Source organism: Hibiscus syriacus, unplaced genomic scaffold (assembly GCF_006381635.1).
Source record: "Hibiscus syriacus cultivar Baekdansim isolate YM2019G1 unplaced genomic scaffold, ASM638163v2 tig00002237_pilon, whole genome shotgun sequence".
Taxonomy (NCBI): domain Eukaryota; kingdom Viridiplantae; phylum Streptophyta; class Magnoliopsida; order Malvales; family Malvaceae; genus Hibiscus; species Hibiscus syriacus.
In genome coordinates this window covers 13,316,218-13,331,178 of record NW_024061918.1, presented here as the reverse complement: position 1 = coordinate 13,331,178, position 14,961 = coordinate 13,316,218, and the positions used below count along the sequence as shown (strand labels likewise).

At 33.7% G+C, this 14,961-nt stretch overlaps 1 protein-coding gene across 1 annotated transcript; it reads right to left on the bottom strand.

Annotated features, from left to right (window-relative positions):
* Positions 1-12,678: 12,678 nt before the first annotated feature.
* On the bottom strand, positions 12,679-14,703 carry LOC120140938 (CBS domain-containing protein CBSX3, mitochondrial-like). The gene is made up of 5 exons (XM_039155925.1): positions 14,576-14,703; positions 13,630-13,741; positions 13,463-13,544; positions 13,054-13,124; positions 12,679-12,828 (listed from the first exon to the last, which is right to left on the bottom strand). The coding sequence occupies exons 1-5, from the start codon at positions 14,701-14,703 to the stop codon at positions 12,679-12,681; spliced, it is 543 nt and encodes a 180-aa protein (XP_039011856.1).
* Between the last annotated feature and the right edge of the window lie 258 nt (positions 14,704-14,961).

The window sequence follows — 14,961 nt, the reverse complement described above, 5'->3', positions numbered from 1 at the left end:
CAACATCAAAATTTTACAAATTAAATCCCTAAACTTTTAACTTATTTTGAAATTAAAGATAAAGCTTTCAAAATTCACATTTTAGTCACTAGCCCTATTTTGGGATGTTTTATTTGGCCTCCAACTTTAAATGAACCAATCATGTCGAGCCTCGTCATTGGGAACTACCTCAGTAGTAAAATGGCTCATCTTGTTATTTCAGTCTCGTACTCATGTAATGCTCGATCACCTTGTTTCAAATTAAGGAACTTTAGCAACATCGCCCATCTAAACTGCTCACCAACATACTTGTTCTTAAATTCCTCCATAAAGAACCTCTAGGTCACTTGCTCCGGTGGTGTAAACATCATAGTATTTGACCACCATACTCGAGCTGATCCCCGAAGTAAAGATACATCTCCACCCAACTTTTCCAAATCTGAGTAGTGAAGACTTTCAAGCATTACCATAACATCATTTAGCCATAAGTCATCCTCTATAAGACCTTCATCCTCTTCTCCATAGAACTCATGAGCTCCTAAACTCTTCATCCCTTTTGGAATCAATATCCTCAGTGCTGGAGTAGCAAGGGGAGGTAGAGGAGGTGTGAACCGAGTCAGAATGGCGTCGAGAGCTTGCATGAAAGCTCCAAACTCTGGCACAAGCATACCCTGATGTGCAGGTACACTAGCATTTTCAGATGGAATCGACATACCCGATCCTTCTATAATTTCTTATTCCCCCACTCTTCACAAGTTTCAAGATTCTGATACGTAATAGGACATAATAATAATAATAATAATAATAATACTCAAGTTAGTAAGGTTTGTCATCAATCACACTCTAATGACACCATATCACTAACCTTGACAATCTTAATGAAATGTAACCCTCTTTCAAAATTCAAATAAGCCCGATTTCGGCAGACAATCGACTAAACCTGTAGTTTTTATACCAATAAATGTAACACCCATTTCTTGTATATGTTTCCGTACACAAGTCAAAGGTTTCATATGAATTTTAAAAACATTTATATATTTTTAAAACCCATAAAAAATTTCTAACATAAAACAAAACATTTTAATCTAATATTAAAACATTCTTTGTAACATATTACAAAAATTATAACTTTAATACATTCCAAACCATTTTCATAAGTTCAAATAAATGTTATCTAATTATCAAAAGTAGACATAAATGTCCTATAGTTACTGATGAGTCAACCTTGGATTGATGATCTCTACTGCACTCCTTACTCGACCAGTCTTTGCTCTTACCTACGTGTGAAATCAACACACGCTAAGTATTTACTTAGTGAGGCATAATAATGTAAAGGAATTGAAATCCATACATAAGTATATCATGGCTATTGAAATACGAACTAAATCATATACCTCATAAGAATCATTTAAAACCATCTTAGTTAAACCAAGTTTCTTTCATATAGTCATCGAAACTATTCTTAGTATGCCAAGTATACCTATCTTTATGTATATTTTTCCCAATGTATGTCAAATGAGAATGTAATGTACTTGCATTGTACCGAAGTGCAAAAATGGTCATTCACCTTTAATGAATACCATGGGTGGCACATTTTATGTCGAAAATGCACCGTTATGTATTAAACAATATCGATCGATAACTTTCATACATGAAGTATGTAAAAATGGTAATTCACCTTTTATGGATACCATGGGTGGCACCTTTTATGCTGAAAATGCACTGTTATGCATTAAACAAAATCGATCGATTACTTTCATTAGTGGCACCTTTTATGCTGAAATGCACCTATGACTCTCAATGCACATACAATGGGCTTTTACTTCAAATTCACAGATTTAGACATTTATTTTGGCAACATCGATAACCATTGCACAACATCAATATTCATCCATTAATTTTAGAGCAGTTTATACTCTATAATATATTCATAATATCATTCCCATACACGTTAGGAAAATATTCCAAAATGTTGTAAAATATACATTTAACAAAACATTTGATGTTGACTCATCGCGAGTCTTCCTCCTTTCATATAAGTACAATTATTGCAATCACTTGATATGTCTCACTAATATGCTTTAAGTATGTCCAGCTATTTGGCAACTTAATCTTTGCCCTTTTTCTTTCTTGACTATGGATCTTGGTTATGATCTACACAAGCATCCATAATTACACATACCATCCAAATGTTAGTATATTTTCTAACATTTATTCCTTTAATAATACTTAAAAATACTATTATTTTCAAATTATATTAAAAATTCATCTTATCTTACCATTATACGTTTAATATAATCGATACCCCTACTATGGTATTGATACTTATATACTATGGTATTGATACTCCCTTTCAGTATCGATACCATTTTTTCATTCTGGAATCCATAGTATCGATACCTTCCTATTAGTATCGTTACCCCATCAGTAACGATACTATTTGCATCAATATCGATATTGTTCATCATATTTCTTTAAATTTAAGCCTATAGTATCGATACTATTCTTCTAGTACCGATACCCTTACCCATATTTTCATTTTTCATTTCCATTTTGACCCAAATTTCGTTAAATTCTCTTACTTTTACCTCCAACAATACCTTTAAACTTATAATCACTTAACCCAACTAACATTCCTACATTTAGTTTCTCATAACATCTAAAATATCCAAAGAACATCCCAAACTAAGAATGAAAGGGCATTTTTCAAACATGTTTTTAATCACTTTCAAGGCTTCTAATCTCTTATTTAATTCTTTGACAAGTCAAATATACTTGTAAACCTCAATAAAAACTTATATTTGAACATATCACTCAAAAACCAATTTTCTTCAATCTCAAATAATTCACTAATCAATTAGTTTTAATCATCCTTGAACTTTCCTTAAGTCTCTATATCGGTCCATAAACAAAAGGAAAAACAAACTAGAGGAAAACTTGCATTTGGCTATAGAGAAGAGCACTAGACAAGCAAAAGAGAAGAATAAGATAACTTAGCTTTTTCTCAACTTTTCCCCTTTTTTTGTCTTAAATATCCCTAATAAAATAAATTTTAAATCCATTTCCCTCTAAAGGACCAAAATTCCCTTTCACTCTTCTATTCTTACTAATTAGTCTTAAACAAAATTTCCTAAATCATTTCTTGTACTTTACCATTTATTCCATTAAATCCTCCAAATTTAAATCCTTTCATATAGTCATCGACCTGATATTTGGGGTATTACAAATTTATTCTAAGGCACATTTGAAAAAACTGGAAACTCCTAACCCAAAATTTAGGGCATTACAACTCTCCCATCCCAAGAAGAAATTTCGTACTCAAAATTTACCTGAATAGAAGAGGTATGGGTACTAAAGTTGCATATCCTCCTTGAGTTCCCATGTCACCTTCTCTACGCCATTGTTTCTACACAAAAAGAAATTTCGTACTCAAAATTTACCTGAATAGAAGAGGTATGGGTACTAAAGTTGCATATCCTCCTTGAGTTCCCATGTCACCTTCTCTACGCCATTGTTTCTACACAAAACCTTCACTAACGGTATTATCTTATTCCTCAATTCCTTGACGTCTCTAGCAGGGATTATGATTGGTTCTTCCTCGTAGGTCATGCCCTAACTCACCTCAACTTGCCCAAGAGGTATGACATGGGACATATTTGATTGGTATTTCCTAAGCATGAAAACATGGAATATCTTATGGATGTACTCTAACTTTGGAGGCAAAGCTAATCGATAAGCTAATGGTCCAACTCCCTCTAAAACCTCGGAAGGTCCTATGAATCATGGAGTCAATTTTCCCTTACGCCAGAATCGAAGTACCTTTTTCATTGGGGAAACCTTGGGAACACTATGTCTCTCATTGCAAACTCAATATCATTGCTCTTTAGGTCGGCGTACAACCTCTTTCTGTCAGAAGACTCCTCTAATCGACTCTGAATTAACTTAACTTTCTCTTTAATCTCTCATATTAAATTGGGACATACGATCTTACCCTCACTGAGCTTTGTCAAACACAAATGGAGTCATATGCTTGGGCCTATACAAGGCTTCATATGGACCCATATGGATGGTTGCTTGATAATTGTTGTTTTGTGCGAACTCCACCAATGGTAAGTGATCCTCCCAACTATCGTCGAGGCCTAAAATAGTGCACCTAAGCATATCTTCCAAGATCTAAATAACACGTTCAAATTGTCCATCTGTTTGAGGGTAGAAGGTGATGCTAAAGTGCAACTTAGTTCTCAAGGCTCCATGTAGCGCTTTCCAAAATCGAGAGGTGAAACGTAGATCTTTGTCAGATATAATTGAGGTAGGAAATCCATGTAACCTGAGTATCTTGCAAATGTATAACTACGACAATCTCTCTAAGTGAACTCCATATGAATTGGAAGAAAATGAGTCGATCTAGTCAGATGGTCTACTACAACCCATATTGTATCATGTTGAACCTAGTAATCGGTAGATCGGTTACAAAGTCCACGGCCACTCAATCCTACTTTCACTGTTGTATCTAAATTGGTTGCGATAATCTTGAGGGAACCTGATGTTCTACCTTGACTTGTTGACATACTGAGCACTTGGAAATGAACTTAGATACTTCCCTCTTCATTCCTGGCCACTAATACAATGGTCAGAGCACTTGATATAATCTATTGCTACTAGGGTTGACTAAATAGGACTACAATGCCCTTCGTACAAAATCTTATCATGCAATTTCTTGTCTTCAGGCACACACAATTGACCTTTAAAGTATAGCATGTTCTCATCATGCAACTAAAAAACTAGAGCCTCTTAATGCTCGGTAAAATGCTACAACTTAAGTTAAAGTGTACACTAATGCCCAAGCAATAAGTGGTAGCTCAAAGAGCTACGAGTATCAAATTCATAGGGAGCAAAATGTTCATCATTAGATTTTTAAGCATTAAAGAGTAATGGGTATGAAATAAATGCTAAGAAAATGAGGTAAAAATCAAGGTAAGAAACACCAGACATTGATACAATAGTAAAGAGAGCATTAAGCCATCTATCAAATTAAAGGGAATGATATTAAGGACATCATAATTTGGGTAAAAATAGCATACTGCAACTATGTTATTACCATTGATTAAGACCCTTTGAATTTCTCTATTACTTTCATGGATTAAAATTTTCAAAGTATTAACAAAGCTAATCGATTGGATGCATACGTTTCAACACACATTGCTACTCAACAATACCAACGTTATCAAGAGTCCACAACATATCAACCAAATCTATTTCTAGAGAATAATTGAAAATGCCATACGTTTAATCATAAGTATTTCTACTCATAATTATAAAGAAATAAGCACATAAAAGTAGTAGCAAAATAAACATAAATATTCAATCCAAAATATCCTCCACAAATTTTAGAAAGCATTCAAATCACTTCATCTCTCAATAGAAGGCTTCGAATGGTGAAATGTTGAATATCAATGCTAATTAGAGAGCTCTCATTGGGCTGTAAAAATCCCTAGAAAAAGCTTAATCTTCCATGGCGTATGAAGGATAAACATGGAAAATAGGTACTTTTGAATGGCTTCCAATCATGACACTTTTCAAGTTTACAAAGTACTCCATTTATAGCTTTGAGGAGATGTTCATCCACCAATGAAATAATTCCATGGTGCAGGTGGTTTCAAGCCCATTGACAGCTGCCTAAGCCAGCTATCCCATCCATAAATTCTCCTAATCGTATGGAGAACCATCGGCCACTACAGTGTCTACTTAGTATTTCCTATAATATTATGGCATCGGTGTAACAATTTTGTAGCAACATAAACCAAATTTAGCCCTAGGCAACCCACAAAATCCTCAATATGAAAAATGTGTAAAATTAAACAAATATAATCCTAAAATGCTCCTAAAATGGTCAAATTCAAATTTAACGTAGGTGAAAAAGGATAAAAAAAAACTCTTTTGAAGAGTTATCATAACCCCAAACCTAAATGTTTTCTTACTTTCAAGCAAAAAATGCATGAAATGTAAAAACTAAAACCAATGCAACATAATAATTTCAAGAACTCAACTAAGCATGTAAGTTTCTTTTTCATCCCTTAGCCAATGTTGTAAAGTATAAATGTATTCTCGAATAAGGAAATGAAATTTCATCTCATCAAAATCAGAATCCTAGAGTGCAATGTGTGTAAATTTAGGTGTATCCAATCAATACTTAGCTAAGTTAGAAAATTTTGCACCTATTTGTTAAAGATGTTCAATGCTATAGCAGCATTCCTCTACCAATGTTATAATTCCAACTTATTTCTCTCACTATATTGGACCTATTACTAGCACTACCTGACTTATTTCCTAAGCTATGTTGGAGCTATTACCAGCATTACCCAACTTATTTCCTAAGACCTCTCATCATTTTTAATCACATTGCTATACAATCTAATAAAGATAAGAGATTTATAACTTAGAATTTCTAAATTCTCTAATTATTGAATACACACACCTAATTGTAAAATTCTTTCTAAAGATCCTAGTTTTAAAAAGATTATACATTATTCTCTCTAACATTTCATATCAGTTAATCCTCATCGACAATCATCATTAAAATTCCCTTAAAAACTTCATTGATTTCTACAAAATTATCTTATAGCATTACCAATGCAAGTCCTATATACAAAACTACATTCCTAAATATAACATCCAACTAACAACACACCCTCAAACCTAAAGGATACATTGTCTTTAATGCATGCAAAGAAAAAGAAAGCACAAATAACAAAACTAGAAAATAAAACAACAAACTAAATCATGAGAAATGGAAATAAAACTCCCCTAATTGGGATTCCTTTGGCTCTGGCGTGAACTGGGAATGTTTGGACGGAGATTCTTTGCTGTTATTTTAGCCTTCACCAAACTCTTCCTTTTTTGGTTGGCTGATGTGGCTTTCTTTGTTGAAAAATGAGATATTGGAGTAGTGGATACTATAGAATTCAATTTGGCCTTCCGTTCTGAGATGGAGTTGGAAATTTCTCCTCTTCCACTAGTCTCTTGGTGTCGACGACATGCATACTAGAACTATCCTCAGCTGGATTTGTAGCAGCTCTTTATTTGACAATACGTATGACCTAGCTTATCACCTTCAGTGCATCCAATTCAGGTTACTCAACTGTAGTAGCATCTCCTATAGCTTTAGCTTCATTTAAATCTAAAAACTGTGGCATAACTTACTCCACTAGAGAATCATTTCCTTCAGTAACCTTCTCCTTAGGTTGTTCACTAAAATTTTCATCCTCTTCAACGATATTAGCATCCACTACCAAAACTTTAGTGGATTTTTCTGACTCTACCCCTTTTCACTCTTCCCTTCATCTTCATCACCTTTAATTTCCTCTTAAGCTTTAGACAATTTGGTATCCATAGCCATCGCTTATTCTTCACCACCCTATTGTGTAGCATCAACACTCTCTGTACTAGTTGAGCTATGTCTAACATCATGCATGGTTGGCTACAGCAGATCCTCCAAGGTCTTTGCTAGAAAAGCTAGAAATAGTCCTTTAGCTCCCGTAAATAGCTTGTCAGACATTTTCTTGGTAGCTAAATCCTTACTCTTGGCATACTCCTAATATTGGACCTGCACGTTCTTTGTTTTATATTGATTCTAGAGAGAATGACTCAATCCTGCCATGACGTTATCTTGATTAGCACTAATAGATGTTATAGCACTCTTTAGTTCCTCTAGAATTTGGTCATCCGCATGCGGGAGTTATGATGTGCCAGTAGGAGTAGATGGCTCAACATGAGCTTCACTAGGGTCTAGTCCTTATTTTAGCAAAGTTTGTCTCATAGCATCAGCGATAATCGAGCTATGGTTCTCTATAATCTGGTCAGTAGATAATGCAACCACTTGTGCTTGATAGCACAGTGCAGTGATTAAGGATGGAATTTATAAATAGCCTAAGGTCCTCTTAGCATAAGCAAACATATCAGTTGATATAATCTTCCCAACATCAATTTTTCTCCATGATAAAATATAATAAATAAGAAAAATCATATCCTTAGTAATTGTGGAAAAATACATAGTGGGCATTAAATGATTTCGAAGAAAAAGAAATCATACCCTAGTATCCCGATGAAGATCATGTCTCTTAATGGTTCACACGTCAGTTTTTTATATTGTCCAAGAGCGACAGGGCAAACAAACATCTCTGCCCACTTGTTCTAAAATTCTTTGGTCATATTTTCAATAAACATAAAATGCCTCCACGACTCCTTAGTAATATCCAACATAGTACTGATGGGTTTTTCCCACCAATGAAAGAATTTCTCACGTGCAAACACCAATCGTTTAGTCTAATTGGTGTGGTTATTATAAAACTCCTAAACAACTTGTTGGTTGATATCGACAGGGTGATCACAAAACTTCTCTCATCCCCGCTTTATGATCATATGAGATGTGGGGCTCCTCTTCAGTAGATAAATCATAACCTTGCCTGAAGCAAAAATCATGGCTAAAAAACTCTTTTTCCTACCACCGCCACTGCTCATTATCCATAAACGTCACATTTTTCGGTGGAGCTACTTTACGCAATGCATGTATTAACGAAGACAGATTGGGTTTACGCCTGGATGACTTCGTGCTTGCTTTCTTCTTTGGTGGCATGGAAGAACTCGTGAAGAAGGCTTAAGTTGAGAAAAGGGTTATCACAGAGTTACAGAAAAAGGAAAGAGAATGAAGGTAAAAGGGTAAAGTAAATGGGTTTTATTGAATAACGTAAAATATAGGATAAAAATGATTTTAAAATTTAAAATGCAAGGGTGGAGGGATAAGGATTTTTTTAAATGGACGGCTAAGATTGGCCAAGGTGGTTGGTTAAAAATTTAGAAGGGAATGAGATGGTTTATAGCTCATAGTTACCATAGAGGAAATGTTTTCAGCCAGGTATAGATGTAACTTCAATAACATCATTGGATGTACTCCAGACTACTAAGAGCAATGTAGAAAAGATCGATTGGAAGAGAGTGGTTGAGACTATAGATGTAACAGGAAAAACCTGTATAAAGAAAACAAGAATAAGAACATAAGAAAAATAAATGTCAAAGAAACTAACTTATTCAAAATGCAAAAATATTATAAAGGTGAGGGATTGCTTAGTGTGATTGAAGTAATTTTAGGGCTTCGTTGCTGGAAATAATGCTTTAGAATGTTGCCCATTAAATTTAAATGTGCTTCAATCCACCAAGTAATTTTCTAACACAACGCCATGAGGAAAAACGTCAAGAACTTTAAAAGAGTTTGACCAAAGAGAACGCAACTTCCCAAGAAATAACTTCAATCCTGAATTAAATAGAAGAATTTTATTGTCTAGCAATGATTGCCATGGAAAAATATGTTGTTATTGCAACTTATTGATCTTATCTTTATAAATGCATGAACACTCATAGGTATTGTTCCGAAGCTCCTCTAGCACATTAAGCTCTGGCATTCTTTTTTCACTTGTAGCATCTAAGTCAAAATTTAACTTCTTCAATGCCCACATAGCCTTTTGCTTCAGCTTCACAGGTAGATGACAAGCTTTATCGTACAATAGATGATAAGAAGACATCCTTAATGGAGTCTTGTAAGTGGTTCTATAAGCCCGTGGTACTTCTTCAAGGCATTGTTACCAATCTTTTCTATAAGGATTCACAACCTTATTAAGATTTTTCTTAATTTCCCGATTGGATACCTCAGCTTGACCATTGGTCTGTGGATGATATGTTGTAGCAATCTTATTCTTTACACCATAACGGTTCAATGATCTAGGAACTTGATTTCCAATGAATTGAGATCCTTCATCCTTGTTGAATCTCGATGTGTTCCAAAGCAAGCAAAAATATTTTTGTGCAGAAAACATAACACTACTTTAGCATTATTGTTTGGAAAATCTACAACTTCCACCCATTTGGAAACATAGTCAATAACAACTAAAATAGAAAGGTTTCCATATGAATATGGGTAAAGTCCCATAAAATCTAATCCCTGGACATCAAAAAGTTTGATCTCCAAGGCAGGTTGCATTGGCATTTCATTTCGCTGAGAAGTATCACCCGTTCACTGGCATTGATCACAATACTTTACAAATTCATTGGAATATTTGAAAAGCGATGGTCAGTAATATCCACACTAAATCACTTTTGATGTTGTATGCATACAACCAAAATGACCTTAATAAGGGGCAGTGTGATAATGTTGTAGAATGTTTTGCCATTCATACTCAAGAATACATCACCATACAAGTTGATCATTGAATTATTCAAATAAATATTGTTCCTCCCAATGGAATTGCCTCACATCCCTAATAATTTTTTTCTACCTTGGTAGATAAGATCGAGTGGCATCATCCCACTTACTAGATAGTTGGCAAAATTAGCATACCATGGTAGTAATGTAGTAGCAACCAGGCACTCATCGGGAAAATCATATGGAATTACTAAAATGATGTAATCCTCGTTGCCAAACTCTAACTTAGATAAGTGATCAAGCACTTGATTTTTAGATCGCTTCTTATCCCGAATCTCAATATCAAATTCTTGGAGTACGAGAACCCATTGAATCAATCTAGACTCTGTATCTTTCTTTGCAAAAAAATGTTTTAGTGATGAGTGGTCGGTATAGACAATTACTTTGGTGCCCATCACGTATACACAAAACCTTTCAAAAGCGAACACCAAAACGAATAACTCCTTTTCAAGTGTGTAATTGACTTGGGCATCATTTAATTTTCTTCTTGTATAATGTATAGCATGAAACCCTTTTTCTTTTAGTACCACACTAACAGAAAAGTCACTAGCATCACACATTAACTCAAAAGGTAGATTCCAATCTGGTGCTACAATGACAGGAACATTCACTAGCTTCATCTTAATTGTCTTAAAGGAATTAATCATTTCCTCATCAACAACGTATTTTTTGTTTTACTCCAGCAATGAACACAATCGCTTAGCAATTTAAGAAAAATCCTTGATAAACCTTCTATAAAAATCAGCATGACCAAGAAAGCTTCGCACTACCTTCACATTAGTTGAATGTGATATTTTTCAATAACTTTCACTTTTTCCTTATTTAATTCAATGTCGCGGAAAGAAATACGATGTCCATGCACTATACCTTCAGTAAATATGAAATAGCATTTTTCTCAAATCAAAACAATGTTGGTCCCCTCACATATTCTCAAAACTACAGCTAAGCTATTCAAACAATTCTTATAATCTTGCCCAAACACCGAAATTAGGATAAAAATCAAGCTGAAAATGAAAAATTTGGTTAAGGGTATCGGTACTAAAAGAACAATACCAATATTATAGGCATATATTTGAAGAAATATGATCAACAATATCAATACTGATACAATTAGTATCGATACTGATGTGGGTATCGATACTAAGAGGAATGAATCGATACCATGGATTCCAAAATGTATAAATGGTATCGATACTGAAGGGAGTATTGGTACCATAGTATAGAAGTATCGGTACCATAGTATAGAAGTATTGATACCATAGTATGGGTACCGATACTATTGAGTCTAGAATTTTTAGATATGATGAATTTTTAATAGAGATTGAAAATAATAGTACTTTTGAGTATTATTACACTGCAAGAAATTTAGATTATTTCAACAAAATTATTTATCACTAAAAGTACTAAATTTGTCACAGTATATTTATTCTGACTAATTTTATTTGTTACCATGTTTGTTAGAACAACCTTGTCATGTAAAGTATATTGTGACAAAATTCTGTTCGTTACCATTTTATAGTATTTATTGTAACAATGAAATTTCGTTACTATAATTAACTTATTGCAATAAAATATTTGTCACAATCAATTAACCATTTCGTCACGAGAACTACATTTTGTTATAACTAACTTATATTTTAACATTAAATATAAAGAGTTTTTGTGATGAATATACGTAAGGCAACAAAAATTATTTTGTTGCAGTTGTTATTTCGTCACTAAATGTAAAATACAGAGACAAAATATTTTTTAAAACAAAATATTCATTTTATCACAAAAAATAAATTTTGTCACAATTAACTTAGATTATGACATCAAATAAAAAAGGTTTTCGTGTCAAAAAGACATGTCACAACAAAATTTAACTTCTCACTACTTTTATTTTGTTACTAAATATTTTCTATAATTTTTTCTGTGACTAAATAATTTTGTTGCAATTTGTTATTGTGAAATAATATTACTTCGTTATAATTTTTTTAATTGAGAAATTAATATTTGTTATAAATTGTTATTTTGATTAAATAAATTTTTCACAATTTTTATTTTAACAAAATATTGTGACAAAATAAATTTGACATAACTTTTTATTTTAACTAAATTTACTGTGTTATTGTAACTAAATAAATTTGTTACAATTTATTATTGTGATAGTGAAAGAATGTTATTTGTCATAATTTTTTATATTGAGAAATTAATATTTGTTATAAATTGTTATCATGACTAAACAAAATTGTCAAAAAATAACATAATAGTTATTTTGAGAAAATATTATGACGAAATAAATTTAAAATAAATTTTTATTTTGATTAAATTTAATATATTTTTTATTAAATTTAATATGTTATTGTGACTAAAATCAACATTTTTATCCATATATACATTAAAAAGAAAAGAAATCCAATACAAATTTGGGACATTTAATGGCCAGTAATAGTCCCAAAAATGACTCATGAGCAACCCCAACAACTGAGAAGCACACCAAATATCTTCCCCTCCTTACCACGCAAGCAACAACAGTCCTTATCTGCCTTAACAGCAGGTGCATCCCATGCTAGTGCCCATGCCCTTTGTTGCTGGTGACCATGCTCTCGCCGTACCTGTAAGCAAGTTTCTCACAAGCAAACTAGAAAAGAGCAGAACAAAGAGAAGCAAGTTAGAGGAAGAAAAAAAGATTTTTCATTTCATTATTTGATTTTTTGTAATATTGAGGGGTTCTATAAAACCTCCTCCGAAATGCATGCAAAAGGAGTAGGCTCTCCCTTGATTAAAACAAAAAGGAATACAAACAACCATATACGATTGAAGTAAACCTATGAATGTACTTGAAAAACCCAATACCTCCAGTCATGATGTTTTATAGTCTTAGCAGAGCAGAAAGAATTTGATGAGCGCCCTACATTTGGTATGTGCAATTGTCAAGAAAAGAATAGTATGTGATTGTTTGACATGAAAGAGCTAGAAGAAAAATCTACACCAAAGTTGATAACTGCATTCAATGGAAAAGGTGAAGGGTGACATTGGGATGGAACAACCTTAACTATCAACATGCTTTAACTTATAGGTTCTAAAATCTACTTCAATCTTACATAACTTAGTTTTGCTTGATTCAGATCAACAAATACGCGACAAATAACACAAAAGTCCTAGCATAAGTATACTAAATCCATCATTCGTTAAAAATTTAATATCTTGGTTCCAAATTTATTTTTTCAAGGTGTACTAGTTAACTACCTCGCTCTGTGATGATACCGACAATTGATTTATGCTCTCCAGGTTTTACCACCACCAGGGAACCAACATTTTGTTGAGTCATCTGAAAAAGATTGAACTCAATAAGCATGTAAATCAAGTATTCAATGAAGAAGCTGAGAATCTACGAAAATTATAAATACGCATACCGACTTCACGGCATCGTAAACAGTGTCATCTGTAGTGCACCAAAGCCAGGAGTCATCTGCAGCTTTACCTTTGGCTTTCAAAACGTCGGAAATAGTTGTGCTTTCAAAACGTCTATTGCAATTGTATTAGAATGGACACTTCGAATGGGAAAAAAGTTTAGACTTTTGTTAATGTGATCAATGCCGATGATGTTAGTAATTTGAAGGTAGACAAGTAAATCCGAAAGTATAGTCTTGGCGAAAATATATACCTTATGCACTAAAAAATGGGGCTAATGGCTTCTGTTAGATCATTTCTTTATTTGCAAATTTTGATTTCCTTACACGTAAAAAATAAGTTCTAAAACAGATACCTTGGTGGAGCCTTTGATGTGGAGTCTCTTGTGGAGAATCTTCTCGGGCAACTTGCTGGAAATCAAGCGATTCTAGTGCACGTATATGACATTACTAACTCTTCTGATCACCTGATCATGTATGGTCACCAAGATCAAGGTGGTGACTTGGCTCTGTTGTATGAAAGCAAGCTCGATTTCGGAGATCCGTTCAAGAAGCATACAACGATATGTCGGTGAGTGCAAAACTGGTTACTTATTCACACGGTTTACGGAATGAAAGCTGTTGATTTTATAAGTTCTTAGCCGTTGGCTTTTTCGAGCGGATATCATCAGAAGGCACCGACTTCATGGACAACGCTGACCATTGAATTCTTATTCTTTGTCATCTGCTTATTAGTTGGTTATATCCTATATGGTGCAGCTATACACATTGTTAAAGTTGAAGACGATTTCCATGAAATGCAAGAACTGAAGGTTCGAGCCGAAACTGCTGATGTTGTCAAATCACAAGTATGTTTTTCAAGATATCTTTAAACACATTGTTGATTACCGATTTCTGAGCTAAAACTAATATCAATGTGTTCTTGTTTCAGTTTTAGCAACAACTTTACCTTTGGCTTTCAAAACATCTGGAAAACATAACGGGTCGCATAACCTGATTGACAACCCGAATGCAATGCAAGACCGCATTTTTCACGGTGTTTCCATGCACCGAAAAAGCTTGAACCGATCGCTGCATTCTACCTATTACAAGTGACGTTCTAATCTTTTTGGGTGTTAGGATTTGCAAATGGTAAAAAAGAAAAGGGAGGAGAGAGATGCGGCGCACAAAGACGAGAAATGGCCAATTGAAAACAACACGCGTGAAAGGCTAGGTTTTTTTGTTCTCCTAAAAGTTTTGGTCAAATTAGAAAATGGGTTCTTATATTATTGCGTATTTTTATATTGGTTCCTTTTTTTCTTTTTCTTCTAATTTAGTCACTGAATGTTTCTTTAC

What these genes read in the sequence shown, in the direction of transcription:
- LOC120140938 (XM_039155925.1), bottom strand. Translation starts at nt 14,703, where the DNA reads ATGCAGCGATCGGTTCAAGCTTTTTCGGTGCATGGAAACACCGTGAAA. An exon ending in CGGTATCATCACAGAGCGAG is followed by an intron (nt 13,125 to 13,462) that starts GTAGTTAACTAG and finishes TACCAAATGTAG; the next exon opens with GGCGCTCATCAAATTCTTTC. An exon ending in GGAGGTATTGGGTTTTTCAA is followed by an intron (nt 12,829 to 13,053) that starts GTACATTCATAG and finishes ACTTGCTTACAG; the next exon opens with GTACGGCGAGAGCATGGTCA.